Source organism: Sus scrofa, chromosome 16 (assembly GCF_054392235.1).
Source record: "Sus scrofa isolate SSC_HxYL_T2T_F1_AM1 chromosome 16, Sscrofa_HxYL_maternal_Yorkshire_Landrace_v2.0, whole genome shotgun sequence".
Taxonomy (NCBI): Eukaryota; Metazoa; Chordata; class Mammalia; order Artiodactyla; family Suidae; genus Sus; species Sus scrofa.
In genome coordinates, this window is record NC_139398.1 from 59,813,082 (window position 1) to 59,834,710 (window position 21,629).

Consider the following 21,629-nt stretch of genomic DNA (forward strand, 5'->3'; position numbering starts at 1 on the left):
TGATTTTTTTGTGTGAGGGAATAGCTCTTAAAATCTTGATAAACTTAGGTTAAAATTCTGATGCATTAAATATATACTGAATATAAATTATTTAAAATTTATTTAATTGCTTTTTTTTTTTTTTTTTGGTCTTTTCTAGGGCTGCACCTATGGCATATGGAGGTTCCCAGGCTAGGGGTCTAGTCGGAGCTGTAGCCACCGGCTTACACCAGAGCCACAGCAGCAGCAACACAGGATCCGAGCCGCGTCTTGGACCTACACCACAGCTCGTGACAATGCCAGATCCTTAACCTACTGAGTGAGGCCAGGGATGGAACCTGCAACCTCATGGTTCCTAGTTGGATTGTTTCCATTGCGCCATGACGGTAACTCCCATTTTGAATTAGTTTTTAATTCAGTGTAAGGTTAGAGTCCCACTTCATTCATTTGCATTTGACGATCCAAGTTGTTGCACCATTTATTTGAAAAAATTATTATTCCACATTGTTGGTTTTTTTTTGTTTTTTTTTGTTTTTTTTTAATCCTTGTCAAAAAGTAGTTGGCTATTGGGAGTTCTTGTCATGGCTCAGTGGTTAGTGAACCTGACTAGCATCCGTGATGACTCAGGCTCAATCCCTGGCCTCACTTGGTGGGTTGAGGATCTGGCGTTGCCGTAAGCTGTGGTGTAGGTCTCAGGCGCAGCTCATATCTGGCATTGCTGTGGCTCTGGTGTAGGCCTGCGGCCACAGCTCCAATTTGACCCCTAGCCTGGGAACCTCCATATGCCTCCAGTACGGCTCTAAAAAAAAAAAAAAATAGTTGGCTGTAGATGTTTATACTTCTGATTCTATTCCAGTGATTTATTTGTCTGTCTTTATGCTGGTGAGGCTCTGTTTATTACCATTGTTTCGTAATAAGTTTTGGAATTGGAAAGTACAAGTCATCCTATTTTATTCCGTTTTTAAGGTTGTTTTGGCTGTTGTGGGTCCCTTGCAATTCCAAATGAATTTCTTTTTGGACTGCCCTGAGGCTTATGATGGAGTTCTGGGCCAGGGATCAGATCCAAGCCGCCGTTGTGACCTCTGCCACAGCTGTGGCCTTGCCAGATCCTTAAACCCACTGTGCAGGGCTGGGGATTGAACTTGCACCCCAGCACTCCAAAGATGCCACCAATCCTGTGGGCCACAGGGGGAACTCCTCCAAATGAACTTTAAAATCAACTTGTCAGTTTCTACAAAGACATCAGCTGAGATTCTTATTGGGATTGCACTGAATCTGTAGAGTCTGTAGAGCAGATGTTGCCATCTTAACAATGTTAAGGAGGAGTTCCCATCATGGTGCAGTGGAAACGAATCCGACTAGGAACCATGAGGTTACGGGTTCAATCCCTGGCCTCGCTAGTGAGTTAAGGATCTGGCATTGCCGTGGGTTGTAGTGTAGGTCGCAGACGCAGCTCGGATGCTGCATTGCTGTGGCTGTGGCAGAGGCTGGCAGACGTAGGTCCAATTCGACCCCTAGTCTGGGAACCTCCGTATGCCGTGGGTGCAGCCCTAAAAAGACAACAACAAAAAAACAAACATTAAGTCTTACAGTCCCTTTTGCTTAAGTTCTTCTATGATTTTTTTTCAACAGTGTTTTGTAGTTTCCAGAACATGGGCTTTGTACTTCCTTATTAACTGCATTTTCAACTATTTTGTTATTTTTGATGCTATTGTGAATGAAATTGTTTTCTTTAATTTCATTTTTTGGGGGTGGCTTATTACAAGTATGTGGGAATACATTTGAATTTCATATATTAGTCTTCTATCCTCCAACTTTGCTGAACTCATTTATTAGTTCTAATAGTTTTTTTTAGTGGATTCTTCTTTTTTCCTGCCCTGTGGCATAGGAAGTTCTCATCTGAGCCGCAGTTGTGTCCTACTATAGGTCTGAATCACACTCTCGCCATAGCAGGGAATTGAACCTGTGTCCTGGTGCTGCAGAAATGCCACCGATCCTGTTATGCCACAGCAGGAACTCCTTTTAGTGGCTTCTGTAGGAATTTCTCCATTATAAGATCATGGCATCTGTGAATAGAGGTAGTTTTACTTCTGCCTTTCTGCTTTACTTCCCTAGAGCTTCTGTAACAAAGTAACATTAACTGGTTAGCTTAAAACCACAGAAAGTTATTCTCTCATAGTTCTAGAGGATAGAATTCCAAAGTCAGGTTATTGCTGGTGATGGTTCCTTCTGGTGCCTCTGAGTTAGAAACCATCCTAAACTTTTTTCCTACCTTTTGGCAGTTATTGGCCGTCCTTGTCATTCCTTGACTTGTGGCAGCACAGTTCCAACCTCTGCCTTCATTGTCACGTGGTGTTCTTCCTGCATGTGTGTCGTTGTTGTTGCTCTTGTTGTTTTGCTTTTTAGGGTCATACTGGTGGCATATGGAGATTCCAGGCTAGGGGTCCAGTCAGAGCCATAGCTGCCAGCCTGCACCACAGCCCCAGCAAAGCCAGATCCGAGCTGCGTCTGTGACTTTCACCACAGCTCAAAGCAATGCCAGATCCTTAACCCACTGAGCAAGGCCGGATCAAACCTGTGTCCACGTGGATGCTAATCAGATTCATTTCCACTGAGCCATGATGGGAACTCCTGTGTTTCTTTTCTTATAAGGACACCATCTTATTGGATAAGGACTAATCAATCCACTATGACCTCATTTTAACTTGATTACATTTGGGAAGACCCTGTTTCCAAATAAGGTCACATTCACAGTCCTGGAGGTTAAGACTTCAGCCTGTCTTTCTGGACAACACAGTTCAATTTAGAACTCTTTCTTGTCTAGATGTTTTTTTTTTGTTTTGTTTTTTTGTTTTTTTGGTTCTTTTTGGCTTGCCTAATTACCTTGTCTAGAACTTTCAGAACAATGTTGAATGAAAGTAGGGGGAAACATCCAATCTTTTACTATTAAGTTTGATGTTTGCTGTGGTTTTTTCAAATTGAAGTAGTTCTGGAGTGTCCATTGTGGCACAGTGAAAATAAATCTGACTAGGAACCATGAGGTTGTGGGTTCGATCCCTGGCCTTGCTCAGTGGGTCAAGGATCTGGCGTTGCCATGAGCTGTGGTGTAGGTTGCAGACATGGCTTGGATCTGGCATTGCTGTGGCTGCAGCTGCAGCTCTGATTCTACTTCTATCCTGGGAACCTCCATATGCCGTGGGTGTAGCCCTAAAAGGCAAACAAAAAAAAAAAAAAAAGAAAAATTGAAGAAGTTCCATTCTATTTCTAGTTTGTGTGAGTATTTTATCATGAAAGAGTTTTGGAATTTGTCATATGCTTTTTCTACATCTCATGAGATGATCATGTGATTTTGTCTTTTACTACATTGATATGATGTATTATATTGATTAAATTTTGGATGTTAAACTAAAAATTGCATCCTTGGGATAAATTCCACTTGATCATGGCATATAATTTTGGTGTGTTTTTGGATTCAGTTTGCTAGTATTTTATTGAGGATTTTTGCTCTGTATTCATAATAGGTACTGGTCTATCATCTGTTATGAATCTGACACCAGTTTCTTGTGGTATCCAGAGCTGAAAGCCCTCCACTTGGGGCCTGCAGGGAGAAAGGGCCTTGTTTCCCTGGCAACAGCAGTCTGAGATGGAGTCTAGCCTCACTGACCTAGAAGGAGGGAGAGAGCAGTCTTAGTTCAGTACACAAACTTTCACCTTTGTTGCTTAATTTCCAGCAATTTTATGAATAGATGTTCATCTTATGCCCTTAGGACCATTTCCAGATGCTTTAAATGGTTGTTTTTAAATAAATATTACCAGTTTCACTGTGGAGAGGGTCAGCAAAACTCCTCATGCTGTCACGCTGGACATAGGTCCTGTATCTTCTTAATTTATTAAAATTCACTTAAGTTCTTTTTGTCTTTTTCTTTTTTTTGTCTTTTTTATGGCCGCTCCTGTGGCACATGGAGGTTCCCGGGCTAGGAACCCAAAACCCCATGGTTCCTAGTCAGATTCGTTTCTGCTGAGCCACGATGGGAACTCCAAAATTCATTTAAGTTTTAAGCCACCAAGTAGTATAAAAAAATGTTGCGAGAGTTCCCGCCGTGGCGCAGTGGAAACGAATCTGACTGGTATCTGTGAGGATGCAGGTTTGATCCTTGGCCTCGCTCAGTGGGTTGAGGATCCAGAGTTGCCATGAGCTGTGGTGTAGGTCGCAAATGGGACTTGGAGCTGGTGTTAATGTGGCTGTGGTGCAGGCCAGCAGCTAGAGCTCTGATTGGACCCTTAGCCTGGGAACTTACATATGCCTCGGTGCGGCCCTAAAATTAAAAAAAAAAAAATTATTTTTGATATTCTCCAGACCTTGGTTTCCACGGGGTCAAAACTAGCAGCAGATACGACTAAAGTTGAAGGTAAAGTAAGAAAGTCAGATGCATGTTACAATATGATTAGAATTAATGTTTGCATTAATACAAGAAGAAGGTAAAATGAGCAAAAGATGAAAGAATTTGTCTTTCAGACTATTTTGGTTCTTATTTATGAAATTTTATGAATAAATTATAATTTCAGGGAGAAAAAACAGTTTTCTTTCTTTTTTTTTTTTTTTGAAAACTGTTTTCTTTCACTGCGTTATAACTAAAAGCACTGAAGAACCTGTAAAATGTAGTGCCTTTTGAGATACAGAACTTGTACTTGGGAAACTACATAAGATACCACTTTTTTTTCCTTCTTTTAGGAAATGACCACAGGTGAACATTCCCAAGATGAAACAGGTAACTGTTAATAAGGAAACTGCTGAAAGACTTGGTTAATACCAACTACTAGCACAGTGATTTTAGTAACGGTGGTAGTTTGTAGATGAGTAACTTTGCTGGAGAGTGGCATGAAAAGATCTGGCAATTGAAGTGTTATATCTAGGAGAAACTTGGGTTCTTGGAATGCTTCTTTAGAATGTGATTAAATGTTTGCTAAAGAAATATTTATTTCCTCTGATATGCACATTTGGGTGTATTTCCTTTTGATGATATTGAGTTATTTAATGACAGGGAGGCAGTTTCAGTGAGTAAAAGAGAACAGTTGATGCTTCTTTATTTGTAGCATATAAGCTGAACAGACTACTATGCTAGGAAGGGATTGTCTGTGTGAAGGGTTTTGAAACTGGTTACTAGAGAATAATACCCAAATTACAATTCTTTTCTAAACAAACAAACGAACAAACTTCTGGAGTTATTCTTCTATTTTAATGTTGGTGTGTTTTTTTTTTCACAAGGTACCAACGATGGAAGCACAGAAGCTGCCATAACTTTACTTACAATGGGAGATCTGGTGTTGCAGTCAGAGATCAGTACAGAACAGAGTGGTGGTAAGAATAAAAGATTAAATCCTAACCCAAAAAAAAGCCTTTTAAATCCCAACTTGTAAGAAATTATACCCGGATTTGGGTGTAACGTGAATCCCTGCTTTTAATGTTTGAAGTTGACATCACTTTGTTATTTTTCCAGAAAAGTAATATGTGTGATCTTTCTACTTTAGCCCTCTAGATGTAGTGGCCGCCATTTCCAGATAGTGCACTTGGTTTATTCAGAATTTGTATTTGTGGAAGTGTTAATCTAGTGAATCTGCTATCTTTATCATCCTAGACACCATTGGTTAACTGAGCTCACTGATTACTGATCACTTTATACATGTTGCTTTAGCAAAGGAACTGATGCTTTGGATAATCTTCGCAATTACATGACAGTCAAATACAGTATGAAGGGGCTATGAAAGCCATCGGAATAATTTAGTTTAGACTCTTCTGTTAGTTGGGACTGAACCAAAAAATAATGTCAACCCAGGTTTTTAGTATTTTAGGCTGACGTTACAGAGAAGCTATGATCTTTACTAAGTACCTTCTACTTTAAGTACATTAAATGGATTATTATGTTACTCATAATCCTGTTAGTTATTTTACTTTTTTCTTTTTTCTTTTTTTTTTGCCTCTTAGGGCTGCACCTGAGGCATATGGAGGTTCCCAGGCTAGGGGTCAAATCAGAGATGTAGCCACCGGCCTACGCCAGAGCCACAGCAACGTGGGATCTGAGCCGCGTCTGCGACCTACACCGCAGCTCACGGCAACGCCGGATCGTTAACCCACTGAGCAAGGGCAGGGACCGAACCCTCAACCTCATGGTTCCTAGTCGGATTCGTTAACCACTGCGCCACGACGGGAACGCCCCTTGTTAGTTATTTTAAGTGCTAATGACTGTCCTGCCATTTATTTTAGGTGTCAGACTTATAGGCCATAGCTATATACTTATCAGGAAAGTCTCAGATTTCTGTTCCCTGCAGGGCTGCTTTTTCAGTGGCAGAATATGCAAGTGCTCTTATCTTGAAATTTCAGTCTGTAAGAATTATTAAGCTCAGAACAGATCAAATCTCTGGCATAAAATATGAGATCATAAATTTAAATTTAGAGCCAGAAAGAGCAAACTTTTTAAATAGTATAGAATTTTATAGTTGCTGAATTGTTGGAGGATTTATATTATTTGGACATAGATTTGTATTGAGTCAATTTTAATTTTTTTTTTTTTTTTTTTTTTTTTTTTACTGCAGTAGGAGTATGTATACTTTCTGATGGCCATTCAGAGGATAAAAGTCATGTTCCTTTTAGCCCAGATAATATAAATCATGATATTGTTCATGAACATCCGGAACTTTCTTCACCTCTCTGTAGTACATCTCCATCAGAAGACAACAAGATTGTATTGGAGGAACAAAGTACTAAAGAAGAAACTGGTTTAGTGGAGGAAGTAAAGGAAAATGCTATATCAACCAGGTTTGTTTTGCTTTATTAAACAATTATTTTTATTTTAGTTTAAAAAAAAAATAAATCGCAGCATTCAATTAATATATGTATATAAACCAACCTTCAATTTGGTTAGTGTTAATAGCTTTGAGTAATGCTTATATAAATGTAAAGTAAGCAGTGCTGATTTTTCACCCTTTAAAGTGACAAAGGACTGGCTGGAGTTCCCTTGGTGGTGCAGGAGGTTAAAGATCTGATGTAGTCACTGAAGTGGCTCAGGTTGCAGCTATGATGAGAGTTTGATCCCTGCTCCTGGAACTTCCACATGCCTTGGGTACAGCCAAATACGTACATACATACATACATAAAGGATTGACTGATTTTGATTTCAGTTCAACGGTTCGCATATTAACATTACCACAATGAATGTTTTAAGCCCTCATGAAGTAATTTTATGTAAATATAGTCCCTGTTTTATAGACATTGTCCAGATTCTCTTGCTTCTCAAGACTTTTGGATAAATTACTACCGTGTAATTTTAGCATTGAGAAACGAACACTTATAGACAGTGTGGCACCTGAGAAGGTGACACATAACTGTGTCAGTGCAAAGTAGAATGCATCCGAGTGAGGCAGAGAATTCTTACACATTTGATCAGTTCCTCTCTCTGTCTGTCTTTTTCTAGGACTACAACTTCTGAAGTGACCAGTAGTTTGAGACCGAGAAGAAGATTTGCCAAGCCTAAGCCAAATCTTAAGAAGATTTTAGGGACCAAAAGGTTTGGTGCTCATCAGGAAGTTCCTAGTTTGTCGGAAATTCAAGGAGGTAAGTTTTATTGTTTCCTTGAAAGTTACAAAATTATTTGACGCAGAAATGTCATTAGCATTTCAAATGAAATATTTGGTTGTTAAAATATTTGTAGCTATTAAAAGGTTAAAACGGGAGTTCCCATCATGGCTCAGTGGTTAATGAATCCGACTAGGAATCATGAGGTTGCGGGTTCGATCCCTGGCCTCGCTCAGTGGGTTGAGGATCTGGCATTGCCATGAGCTGTAGTGTAGGCTGCAGACGCAGCTCAGATCCCGCATTGCTGTGGCTCTGGTGCAGGCCAGCGGCTACAGCTCCGATTAGACCCCTAGCCTGGGAACCTCCACATGCCGCAGGTGCGGCCCTAGAAAAAGGCAAAAAGACAAAAAAGTAAAATAAATAAATAAAAAAATAAAAGGTTAAAACATACAGAAAGTAGAATGAGCTATAAAGTAAATATCCATAAATCCGCTAACTAGTTTCAATAATTATTACCATTTTGCTGTATTTACTTGCTCAAACTTTCTCTTCATATATATATTTTTTTTTCTGTGTGTTTAAACATGCATACTCAAGTAAATATCTCCTAGGCATATATGCATGTGGCAAAAGATATATCAGTACCCAAAAGGCAAAAATTTTTTAAACTCGGAGTTCCTGTCATGGCGCAGTGGTTAACGAATCCAACTAGGAACCGTGAGGTTGCAGGTTCGGTCCCTGCCCCTGCTCAGTGGGTTAACGATCCGGCGTTGCTGTGAGCTGTGGTGTAGGTTGCAGACGCGGCTCGGATCCCGCGTTGCTGTGGCTCTGGCGTAGGCCGGTGGCTACAGCTCCGATTCAACCCCTAGCCTGGGAACCTCCATATGCCGCGGGAGCGGCCCAAGAAATAGCATCAACAACAAAAAGACAAAAGACAAAAAAAAAAAAAAAAAAATTTTTTTTAAAACTCTATCTTTCCTTGGTTTCCAGCTCCCTAATCCTACTGTTGGTGATAAACTGCTATTAACCGTTTCTATTGTAGACTTCTAGAAATGTTTTATGTACATAAGGATGTGTTGTTTTATTGAGATTATTCACATACTGTAGAATTCACCCATATAAATTGAATAGAATTCAGGAGTTCGCCCATGGCTTACTGAGTTAAGGATCTGGCATTGTCACTGCTGTGGCTCAGGTTGCTGCTGTGGCATGGGTCACTGATATGGCGTGAGTTCAAACCCTGGCCCTAGAACTTAGGCATGCTGCAGGTGCTTCCAGAAAAAAACAAAAAGTGTACAATTTGGTTAGTATATTTACCTTTTGGGTATTATAAATAATGCTGCTAAGGACATTCATGTGTGAGTTCTTGTATGGACACATCAATTTTTTTTAATCTCTTTAGTAAACAATTTTAGTTTCAGAGATATCTTTTTAATTTATAGTCACTCTATCTCTTACCAACAAAAAGATGCATGGTTGATATTTTCTATATTCCTTTTAATTTGTTTGTTTTTTTGTCCTCAGCTGCAGAAGTTTCCAGGCCAGTTATACAACCTGAGCCACAGCAGTGACAACACTCAATCCTTAACCCATTGAGCCACCAGGGAACTCCTCTGGACATAGGTTTTCATTTTTATTGGATTTATATCTACAGGTAGAATTGCTGGGTCAGGAGTTCTCATTATGGCTCAACGGGTTAAGAACCCAACTAGCATCCATAAGGATGAGGGTTCAATCCCTGGCCTCTTCAGTGGGTTAAAGGATCTAGTGTTGCTGCAAGCTGCGGTGTAGGTAACACACATGGCTTGGATCTGGCATTGCTGTGGCGTAGGCCAGCAGCTGTAGCTCCCATTTGACCCCTAGCCTGGGAATTTCCATATGCTACAAGTGTGTGCCCCCCCCCCCCATAAAGATTTTCTGGGTCATGTTTAACTTTTTGAGAAGCTGCCAGACTGTTTCAAAAAGTGGCTGCACCATTTTATTTTTTTACCAACATGCTTTGAGAGTTTCATTTTCTGTGCGTGTTTCCAGACACTTGTTATTATTTGTCTCCTTGATTATATCTGTCCTAGTGGGTGTGAAGTGCTATCTCGTTGTCGGGTTTTTTTTGTTTTTTTGTTTTTTTTTGCTTTTTAGGGCCACACTCGAGGCATATGGAGGTTCCCAGGCTAGGGGTCAAATCTGAGCTGCAGCTGCCAACCTATGCTACAAGCCACAGCAATGTGGGATCTGAGCCTCTTCTGCGACGTACATCACAGCACGTGGCAACACCAGGTCCTTAACCCACTGAGCAAGGCCAGGGATCAAACCTGCATCCTTATGGATGCTAGTCAGATTTGTTAACTGCTGAGCCATGATGGGAACTTCTCATTGTGGTTTTGATTTGCAATTTCCTGTTGGCTCTTGATTATCTTTTTATGTGCTTATTTGCATATCTTCTTTTCTTTCTTTTTTTTTGTCTTTTTGCCTTTTCTAGGGCCACACCCACGGCATATGGAGGTTCCCAGGTTAGGGGTCTAATCTGAGCTGTAGACGCCGGCCTCCACCAGAGCCATAGCAATGCAGGATCGGAGCTGTGCCAGCTCACGGCAACGTCGGATCCTTAACCCACTGAGGAAGGCCAGGGATCAAACCGAAACCTCATGGTTCTTGGATTCGTCAACCACTGAGCCATGATGGGAACTCCTTATTTGCATATCTTCTTTACGGAAAGTCTCTTCAGATCTATGCTTAGTTTAGAATTGGGTTATTTGTCTTTTTATTATTAAGAGTTATTTATATATATATAAATATATTTTGTCTTTTTAGGGCCACACCCTCAACACATAGAAGTTCCCAGGCTCGGGGTTGAATCAGAGCTGTAGCTGTTGGCCTACACCACAGCCACAGCAATGCCAGATTCGAGCTTCATCTTCAACCTATACTGTAGCAGCTCATGGCAATGCCAGATCCTTTAACCCACTGAGCAAGGCCAGGGATCCAACCCCATCCTCATGGATACTAGTCAGATTCACTACTGCTGCGCCATGATGGGAACTCTGCTTTCTGTTTTTATTTTTGTTTTTAATTTTTAATTTTTTAAATCTTTTTAGGGCTTTTTCTAGGGCTGTTCCCATGGCTTATGGAGGTTTCCAGGCTAGGGGTTGAATCGGAGCTGCAGTTGCCGGCCTGCGCCACAGCCACAGCAACACAGGATCCAAGCTGCCTCTGCGACCTGCACCACAGCTCACGACATGCTGGCTTCTTAACTTGCTGAGCAAGGCCAGGGATCGAGCCTACATCCTCATGGATACTAGGCAGATTCGTTTCCTATGAGCCATGTCGGGAATTCCACGCTTTCTGTTTTTAAAGATTAATATATTGAAAAAAATTGTTTCTGTGTGTTTGCATAGTACTCTTATTTCATTTTTTCAGTGGCCTCACTGTACTGTGATGTAAATGTTGATCCCTGTCCCACTTCCTTTTCTATCCCCTTCCCTGCCAACACCCCACCCTTAGTGTACTAGTGAGAGCAGGAAAAGCAGTGCAAGTGGTAGGTTGCCTAGATTGTTTTCAACCCTGTAGGTAGAGAATCTGGATAGTTAGCACCATCTTTTCCCTGTTTTAGGGGTTCCTGATTTCTGGGATTTCCTTTAGTCAGCAGTGTCTGTGGTTCAGTTAGTTAATTCATTACTTTGGCTTGAGCAGTACCCAGAAGCTCTCAGTGTGCAGGCTCAGTTCCTTCTTTTATACAGACATCATTTTCTGCCCCCTTGTGACGTTATTCTTTATAGAACAGCTCCTTTCCCAACATGTGCCCCAAGGTGAACTAGCCAGACCTCATGTGCACCCAACTTCTAACCTCTTTTATATGTGAGTTTCTGATAATACTATTATCATGATAAAGTTGAGATACAGTTGCTGTGGCTACCAGGAGTGAAATATGTGCAGTGCAGATTCATTATCTCACTTATGTTTAAAAGTCTAATTGGAAGTTCCCACTGTGGTGCAATGGGTTAAGAATCCAACCATAGCAGCTCATGCATGGGTTTGATCCCTGGCCCAGTGCAGTGGGTTAAAGGATCCAGCATTGCTGCAACTGTGGCATAGGTCACAAATGTGGCATAGGTCAAAGCTGTGGCTTAGATTCAGTCCCTGACGTGGGAACTTCTATATGTTGAGGGTTCAAACCAAAAAAATTTTTTGTTAAAAGTGTAATTGGCCCGGATCTCCTTTCTGCCATGTGAATGAGCTTGCTTTTTAGATTAAGAGAAGTTTGAAACAGCTACTGTATAGTGATCTTTGAAGAAAAATCATGTTTCTAATATGGAAAATTTTAACTGTACTACTTTGGGCTATATTTTAAATGTGTTTTTTATTTAAGAAACTGAGAAAAATGCTTCTAAAGGAACAGAATTAGAGGATAAAAACCTTGGATCAGATACAACTGCAGAGAGTAAGGAGCAGAGCAAATTGGCATGTGTACATGGTATTGAAGAAACCAGTAATTCACAAGAAGCAAGGCTAACTAAAAGGTAAAAAAGGAAAGAGATTCTGGGATTTGGTTTATATTCTCTTTCAACTGTAGCCATAAGTTGTAGCTGTAGAAATGTGTTCTAGTCCATTAAATATATCTTAAATATATCTTAAAAGCTTGAAAACTATTAAATTAGATGAACTTTGGACTGCCTTGCTCTAATAACTACATAATTCTGTAATTGTCTGCTTGATTTCAGATATATACTAATCTGTCTTTCAGAAATGAAGATCACGAAGAGGGATCTGAAGAGGTTCAGATGTTGTCGGCTGCTCCACTTGTTTCTTCTGAGCCAAGCACCGACACGCTTGCTTTGGGTACAAGTCTTGGTGAGAGTTTTATCGAAGAGCCCCTGAGAAAGGACTCTGATGGAGACAGTATGCTTACACTCTATGTACCAGAGGTAAAAGGTTGTAAATATAACAGGGGGTGGCGAGCTGTTTATTCCTCATTTTAAAAAGTTAAGTTATAATTTACGCAAAATAAGCTTCATCCTTTTTAGTTTACAGTTCTACACATTTTGATAAACATAAGTAGTCATATAAGCAAGCAGTACACGAACAATTCCATCATCCCCCCAGTTTTCCATAGCCTTTTTTAGTCTTTCTTTCCACCTTCAGCTCCTAACAACCACTGATCTTCTTTCCCTGTAGTTTTGCCTTTGCTGGAATGTATTATAATGTAATTTTTATTGAATGTATTTTTAGTCTCTAGATCATAGAGATATGTCGTAAAACATATCTAGCTTTGTTGTAAAAGCTTTGAAAAAGGGGGTGTTTTTTCCATGGAGAACTCTTGCTTCCTAGTCCCTGGGTTTGAGAATTTCATTTTCAGAGCAAGTGTTTATTGAAATGCTACTCGTCCAGTACTGTGTGAGATACCAGGAATACAAAGTTGTGAGAAACAAATGAGTAAATGAACAAGTATGAAACAGCATGATTCAGGGACTGTATGATTAGTTATGAGTGGAATATAAATGAAGAAAGTGGTTAGAGATGAAGTTAGGTAACCTGGGGACAGATCATAAAAGAATTCTTATGACTGGCTGAGGTGTTTGGAGTATATCCAAAGTTATGGGATTTTTTTCCCCCATCCTCAAACCTTTTTTTTTTTTTTTTTTTTTTTTAATGGCCACACCCACGACATATGAAAGTTTCTGGGCCAGGGATTGAATCTGAGCCATCACTGTGACCTACGGCCACAGCTGTGGCAGTGCCAGATCCTTTAACCCACTGCACTGGGCCAGGAATCAAACCCATGCCTCCGCAGCGACCTAAGGCACTGCAGTCAGATTCTTAACCCACTGCACCTACAGCACCCCTCATCCTCAAACCTTTTATCTTTTTATTTTGAAATAATTTCAGATTTAGAGAAGAGCTGCAAGAATCTCACACAGTACTCTCATATGCTAACATTTTCCCTGCATTTGTGTGCATATCTAGCTGTAAACATTGGTCTCTTTCTCTCTTCGTGTTGCTCTCCATCTTGAGAGATACTTTAAAAAAAACTGAAGCATTTGAAAGTAAATTGAGGACATAAGCCTTCACCCACAAATACTCCAGCTTGTATCTGATAAGAACAATGACATTGTCTTACAGAGAAATGACGATATTACTATCACACTCAGTATTACCATACCATCTAGCATGATTTCATTATGTGGTATACAGTTCCAGTCAAGCCTCTTACATTGCATTTAGTTGTTATTTTTTCTTAATCTTTTTAATTTACAGTGGTCCTCTTGCCCTTTACCTTTGTGTACCTGGCATTTTAGAAGACTCCAAGCTAGGCTACAATCTGGATTTTTTTTTTTTATTGCTTCCTTATTGTTAGATTCAAGTTAAACATTTTTTGGCAAGAGTACTAAATAGTAGGTGATGTTACGTTCTTCCATTTACATTATATCAGGGAACACATAATGTCATTTTGTCCCCCGAGTGATTACTTGGCAGGATGGTGCCTACCAGATTTCTCTATTAGATGGAGTTCCTGTCATGACTCAGTGGTTAACGAATCCGACTAGGAACCATGAGGTTGTGGGTTCGATCCCTGGCCTTGCTCAGTGGGTTAAGGATCCGGCGTTACCGTGAGCTGTGGTGTAGGTCGAAGATGTGGCTCGGATCCCACGTTGCTCTGGCTCTGGCGTAGGCCGGCAGCTACAGCTCCGATTAGACCCCTAGCCTGGGAACCTCCATATGCCGCAGGAGTGTCCCTAGGAAAAGCAAAAAAAAAAAAAAAAAAAAGAAAAGAAAGAAAAGAAAAGATTTCTCCATTTATAATAACATCTTTTCCACCTAGTAAGTGATTTAGTATGCGTTAATGATTCTTGCCTGAAATTGTTGGTTGTAAAATGAAAGTTTTAAGACCTTGAGCAATAGAAAATTACAATCAGAGTTTCATCTTAGAGAAAATAGTGTTTACAGTTTTGTGGAAAGCATTTTAGAGGGAGCCATGCTGGAGGCAAGGAGCTTTGCTTCCATACACATGTCACCAATAATGGTACAGTGGCTGCTGTGAGGGGGATGGAGAGAAGGTTGAGGAGTTTGGATCTCCTTTTCTGGTTACTTGAAAAATCATTTCATTGCCTACACATATTTCACAATTTAGTCAGAATTCCTTTGTGTATTCTGGTATATATATGTTTAGATGAATCAGAAGTTTATTGGTACAACCAGAAGTTTCAAAACACTGGAAAAATTCTATAGGTTAGATAAGTTGCATTTTGAAACATTAGCTATTCACTACATCACATTGTCAAGAAAACTTTTTAAAATTGAGATTTTGTCAATCTTACTCTTTTATTTTAATTTTTTATAGCAGTGTCCACCAGCTAGTATTCCAGACGTCCAACAAGAGAATGTAAATAATCCTCAAGACTCAGGTATGATAATCTGCTTCAGTAGTGTTACAAAAATCTAGTGGTAGGGTTTTTTATTCCCCATTTGACTGTGGGAAAATAAAACAGTTTTTGTTAGTCTATGATGACCTTAAATTAAAAAACAAAAACAAAACTTGAAGTATTTTGTGTTTAAGTATTGTTGTCTTCTCCGGGGTGAATCATCTTTATCTTTTATGAAATTACTTTTTATTTATTTATTTCTTAACAGGCATAATTCAGTTTTTTGTTCTTGGGGATATGTTGTCATGAGACTTTTTTTTTTTTTTTGGCCATGCCCACAGCATGTGGAAGTTCCTGTGCCAGGGATTGAACTTGAGCCACAGCAGCGACCCAAGCTGCTGCAGTGACAATGCCGGATCCTTAACCCACTGTACCACAAGGGAACTCCCTGTTATGAGACTTTTAAAAAGTGAAATAAATGAATGATTTTCTATCATTTCATGGTTCAGTTTTTCATTACTAATTTTTAACCTTTGATAGTGGATCTACTTGCTAATGTACATCAAGATGGTGAAGATGAACAAGCATTCATTTTAACTCTGGTGGAAATTCCAACCAGTGCAGTAGAAGAATATGCTGATACCACTACGCAGTTACTGCCAAACACTTTACTGCCAGCGCCCATATTGGTCAAATCAGTGAATAAAGAAGAAAGGGGGGATATGAGGTAATGAATAAGCTAAACTCTTTCTGCTAGGAGGAAAAGTGCTTTATGAATTGAATGGTGTCGATTGAACAAGCCATTCATCAACATTATCTGCAGTTGTCCTGGAGACCTTATTTAGTAACTATGTGGTAAATTAGAGAAGAAATTATTGTTTTTATATCTAATAAAGATACCATTTAAATATATAGTATATTAGGAATGAAACTTTTTTGGTATTTTTAAGTATTTCGAAAGCTCAAAAATAGGCCATAGGAGTGGAAATGAACCTGACTAGTATCCATGAGGATGTGAGTTTGATCCCTGGCCCCGCTCAGTGGGTTAACAATCCAGTGTTGCCGTGAGCTGTGGTGTAGATTGCAGATGCAGCTCAGATCTGACGTTGCTGTGGCTGTGGTACAGGCCAGCAGCTGCGGCTCCAATTCGACCCCCTAGCCCAGGAACTTCCATATGCCGCAGGTGCAGCCCTATAAAAGCAAATATATATATATATAGACATATATATATCATAAAAAGCATCTGTTAAAGTTGTGGTTACTTTGTATGCATTTATATCTATTTTAAATTCCGATTCACAGAAACGTGCAAAATTCATCAGAGAGAATACTTTTAAAAATATTTTTGATACTCATTTTAATCCTTTGCTGTTGAATTCTTAAGGTGTATTTTAATAGTCATTGGTTAGGATGCTTAATTGTCTCTCAATTAACATGAGAAGGTAAAGCCTTTGGAACTATATCTAGTCACTTAGGAGAGAGCATGATAGTGTGAGAAAAAGAATGTATACATGTATGTGTGACTGGGGCACCTTGCTGTACAGTAGAAAATTGACCAGCTGTGATGAAAAAAATAAAAATTGTTAAAAAAATAAAAAATAAGTCAAAGCTTTTTATGTTAGGAAGAGACATTTTAGGCTAAAATTTAGCATTACTGAGAAGGAAAACACTAATTTTATGCCTCAGATTCAATTCACTATTATGGATGTTAAGCTGCGAACCTTTAAGTATGAGTGGAGCTCAAAACTAACATTTCTGTGGCCATGGCCATGTATATATTAATTACTTTGAAGTTTTGGTGTGGTTTTCATTGGGATAGCTCAGCCTTTAACCTCATTATGTAACTAATTTAATGTGTCTATATTTTCTATGCAGTGTGAGTTTTCCGGTAATTCCAGTTGATCAGGATGCCGTGTATTTATCTGGAAGAGATGATTCTGAAAAGCCTCCTGCGAATTTGGAACTTTTATCCAGGAAGAGATTTCATTGTAGTCCTGATGAAAGTGACCATGTTCCTCCTGCCAAAAAAAATTCACTCACTTCAAGTGACGATTGTCAAAAATATACCTCTGAGGTAAGATAGAATCAAAAACAAGTGAGATGGCTGTATTACAATGGATTTATTTCTGTTTTTTTTCCTTTAGACTCTTCATATAGTGATATGTATAAATATCTAAAGCTAGGAGTTTCCTTTGTGACTCAGCGATTTAAGAACCCAACTGGCATCTGTGAGGATGCTGGTTCAATCCCTGGCCTTGCTCAGTGGGTTAAGGATCCAGGGTTGCCGTAAGCTGTGTCGTAGGTTGCAGATATGGGTTGGATCTGGCCTTGCTATGGCTGTGGCATAGACCAGAGGCTGTGGCTCCAATTGGACCCCTAGCCTGGGAACATCCATATTCTGCAGGCACAGCTCTGAAAAGAAGAAAGTTATAAAGATAGTTCTAATACTTTTCACCATAAATAATCCAGATAAAACCAGTTTGGGATTTTCACTTTGAACCATTTGTAGATGAAAATTGATGGATATTGATCAGGAAACCCATTTCCAGCTCAATGTCATTAGCTAAAAATAAGGCTGAAAGCATCATACATATCTGGATCTTGACTGTACCACTTAATGACTGTGGGGTCTTAAGTTTTTATTTTTTATTTTTTTCTGTTTTTAGGGCCACATCCAGGGCATATGGAGGTTCCCAGGCTAGGAGTCTAATTGGGGTTATAGCCGCTGGCCTACGCCACAGCTACAGCAATGTGGGATCCGAGCCTCAAGTCTGCAACCTACACCACAGATTATTGCAACACTGGATCCTTAACCCACTGAGCAAGGCCAGGGATTGAACTCGCATCCTCTTGAATGCTAGTTGGGTTAGTTAACCACTGAGCCATGACGGGAACTCCATGGCTGTGGGATCTTAACAAGATATTTCACCTCTCTGAATGAGTTCCCTTTTGTCTGAGATGGTACAGGTAATATCATCACTGCCATTACCATAATGCCTTACTTAGATTTCTTGTTGCTCTTAGGAATAAAACCAGAACTTCTAAGCTTTGTATTCGTCTGGCTGTTTCTCTCTAATCTCATCTTATGCTGGTCTCTGCCTCAATCTCTAGCTATATTGGTCATCTTTAAGTTTCTAGAGTGCACTGTTCTCCTTCCTGTCCCAGGGCATTTGTTTTGCTGTCTCTTCTTTATGAACTTTTCCTAGCAAAACACACAGACCTCTTTAGCTCAGTCATCACTACCTCAGAGAAGCCTGACAATACTATGCAGAATCGATTACCCGCTATTGTGTTGTAGGTTTCTTAAGCACCCTCTTATTTTTGTTTCTGATACTCATCATAATGTACTACACTGGAGAACTACACTATGGAAGAATTAGTTTAGAATCAGTATTCTCACAGGGATGTTTGAAGACCAATAGTCCTTAGGTGATAGCAGGCAGCAGAGGCAGTGTATTCCTCTGTATCTGATGGGTTAAGAATTGGTATATCGCGAGATCCTGTTGTGCAGCGGAAATGAATCCTGCTACTATTTGTGAAGATGCGGGTTCGATCCCTGGCCTTGCTCAGTGGGTCAGGGATCCAGCATTGCCATGAGCTGTGGTGTAGGTCACAGATGCGGCTCAGATCCTGTGTTACTGTGGCCGTGGTGTAGGCCAGCAGCTCTAGCTCCCATTTGACCCCTAACCTGGGAACCTCCATATGCTGCAGATTTGGCCCTAAAAAGACCAAAAAAAAAAAAGGAATAGTTTTTCATTTCTCATATTATGCTTAAGAACTAGGTGTATTTTCTTCTCTATGAAGTGACTCTGTATTCTTTTTTTTGTCTTTTTTTTCCCCCTTTTATATTTTTTGGCTGTACCTGTGGCATATGGAAGTTCCCAGGCCGGGGGCTGAATCTAAACCACAGCTGTGACATGGCCTGCAGCTGCTGCAACACCGGATCCTTTAACCCATTATGGGACAAGGACTGAACCCGTATCCTGGAGCTGCAGGGATGCTGCCAATCCTATTGTACCATGGTGGGAACTCCCACGCTTTTTTAATTACGGTATTTTTTATTTATTTATTTATTTTTTAGGGCTGCACCCCATGACATCTGCAGGTTCCCAGGCTAAGGGTTGAATTGGATCTGTAGCCAGTGGTCTACACCACAGCCACAGCAATGCCAGATCCTTAACCCACCGAGCAAGGCCAGGGTTCAAATCTGTGTCCTCCTGGATTCTAGTCAGATTCCTTTCCTCTGAGCCATGTTGGGAACTCCATTTATTGTAGCTTTTAAGTCTTTAATATCTCAAAGGAATAGTCTCCCCCACACCCTATACAGTTTTCTTCTTTCTCCTAGTTGTTTATATGTTCTCAAGTTTATAGTGGTTTTTCAGAGCTCCCATTTCAGCTTAGTGGTTACAAACCCGACTAGTATCCATGCGGCTGCAGGTTCGATCCCTGGCCCCACTCAGTGGGTTAAGGATCCAGTGTTGCTGTGGCTGTGGCACAGGCTGGCAGCTGCAGCTCTGATTCGGCCCCTAGCCTGGGAACTTCCATATGCCACCGATGTGGGCCTAAAAAAAAAAAAAAGAAAAGAAAGCTTATAGTAGTTTTAAAATTAGCTTATCAGAGATTTTTTTTTTTTAAATTATCGGTACTTGTATTAGTATTGTAGTAACTTGACAGATTAACACAGAGAAAATTGACATTATAAATGAGATACTGCAAAAAAAAAAAGGAGTTCCCGTTGTGGCGCAGTGGTTAACGAACCATGAGGTTGCAGGTTCGATCCCTGTCCTCTCTCAGTGGGTTAACGATCCGGCATTGCCGTGAGCTGTGGTGTAGGTCGCAGACGTGGCTCAGATCCTGCGCTGCTGTGGCTCTGGTGTAGGCTGGCAGCTATGGCTCAGATTAGACCCCTAGCCTGGGAACCTCCATATGCCGCAGGAGCAGCCCAAGAAATGGCAAAAAGACAAAAAAATAAAAATAAATAAATAAATAAAATGAGATATTGCATCTTCATATCTAGAAACACAGTATGTCTTTCCATTTGTTAAAGTCTTTTTTTGTGTGTCTCACAATGGTATTTTAAGCTATTCTTCATATAAATCTCATAAATTTCTTATTAGGTTATACCTAAAAATTTTATCTTTCCTTTTGCTATTATCACTGAATTTTTTTTATCTAGAGAGCTTTACTAAATTCCCCTCATTGTACATAGTAAATTTTCTTGTTTTCTAAGTAAACAAACAATCATATGATCTGCAAATATAACTTTAATTCTTCTACTTTTTTTTTTTTTAGAGCCACACCTACAGCATATGGAAGTTCCCAGACCAGGAGTCAGATTGGACCTGCAGCTGCTGGCCTAGACCACAGCCACAGCAATTTGGGATCCAAGCCATATTTGAGACATACATCACAGCTCATAGCAATTCCGGATCCTTAACCCACTGTGAGAGGCCAGGGTTTGAACCTGTGTCATCATGGATACTAGTCAGATTCATTTCTGCTGAGCCACAATGAGAACTCCTTCTACTTTTTATACCTTTAACTTCTTTCTCTTTTCTAATTATGTTCACTAATATAACTCAGAAAAAGTCAGAAAGTAGTCCTGATAATGGGTATCTTTTTCTTATTCCTGACTTTAGTGGGAGTACTTAACAGTGTTTATGAAGTGGGATGCTGGCTTTTAGTTTGCAGTAGTTACATTTTAAGGTGTTAAGAAAATGACTGTCTATTCAGTTTTAAGTTTTTTTAAAGAATGACTATTGTCAGACATTTTTCCTGCAAATAGAGAGATGATATTGTTTTTCTCCTCAAATCTGTTGACTTATATTAATAGGTTTTATAATATTGAATCATCTGTATATCCCTGGAACAAATTCTATTTGTTTGTGATGTTTAATTCTTTTTTTTTGGCTGCCCCTGCGGCATATAAAAATCCCCTGGTCAGGAGTTGAACCTTTGCTACCACAGAGACCCCAGCTGCTGCAATGACAGTGCCGGATCCTTAAGCTGCTGCACCACTCCATGACAGTTTAGTCTTTTGATGTGCTGATGAATTATGCCTGTAATATTTCATTTGATATTTTTGCTTTGATGTGAGACTGGTTAAGTATCAGTGTTATGCTTAATTTATAAAAAGTATTTGAAAGCTTTCCCTCTTGTGCTGTGCTGTGGGATAGTTTATAAATAATAATTGCAATGTCTTCTCCATAAATGTTTGTAGAATTCCTATAAAACATGTCTGACGCTAGTGTTTTCTGGGTGATAGAAAGAAGAAAGAGAGTTCCTTGGTGGCTCAGAGGGTTAAGGATCCGACATGGTCACTACTCTTCTAGCTGGGGTTGCTACTTTGATATGGGTTTGATACTGGGCTTAGGAACTTCTGTGTACCATAGCTTTGGCCAATTTAAAAAAAAAAAAAAAAAAAAGTAAAATAAATTTTTTTGATAAATAAATTGCTAACTTTTTTTTGTAAATTTTCTTAAAACAGGTGTGTTCAAAGGAATTAATAAATTTGGAGGAAACTGGTGAGTAAAATTAATGTTAATATGACTACATTTTGCTAAGTACCCCTGATTATTTTTGATGCATCTCATTTAAATTTGGGATTGAAGCAGAGTCTTGCTCACTCTTCTCTAAGAAACATGCTTCTATTAGAAGTTTTTCTTGGAGTTCTCGTCATTGCTCAGGGGTAATGAACCTGACTAGCATTCATGAGGACTCAGGTC

The 21,629-nt window shown here is 39.7% G+C and overlaps 1 protein-coding gene across 4 annotated transcripts in view; it reads left to right on the top strand.

Moving 5' to 3' along the window:
• The window catches only part of BDP1 (B double prime 1, subunit of RNA polymerase III transcription initiation factor IIIB), a 108,302-nt gene that overhangs the window by 74,817 nt on the left and 11,856 nt on the right, over positions 1-21,629 (top strand). For 2 of the 4 annotated variants that reach the window (XM_005672526.4, XM_005672527.4), the window contains exons 27-36: positions 4,712-4,748; positions 5,246-5,338; positions 6,571-6,793; positions 7,449-7,588; positions 11,913-12,063; positions 12,288-12,468; positions 14,883-14,946; positions 15,445-15,631; positions 16,780-16,978; positions 21,392-21,428. In XM_005672526.4, the coding sequence (XP_005672583.3) occupies positions 4,712-4,748; positions 5,246-5,338; positions 6,571-6,793; positions 7,449-7,588; positions 11,913-12,063; positions 12,288-12,468; positions 14,883-14,946; positions 15,445-15,631; positions 16,780-16,978; positions 21,392-21,428 (1,312 nt within the window). The remainder of the gene's footprint in view (positions 1-4,711; positions 4,749-5,245; positions 5,339-6,570; positions 6,794-7,448; positions 7,589-11,912; positions 12,064-12,287; positions 12,469-14,882; positions 14,947-15,444; positions 15,632-16,779; positions 16,979-21,391; positions 21,429-21,629) is intronic. The other 2 variants (XM_085002421.1, XM_085002422.1) reach the window with 1 other exon arrangement.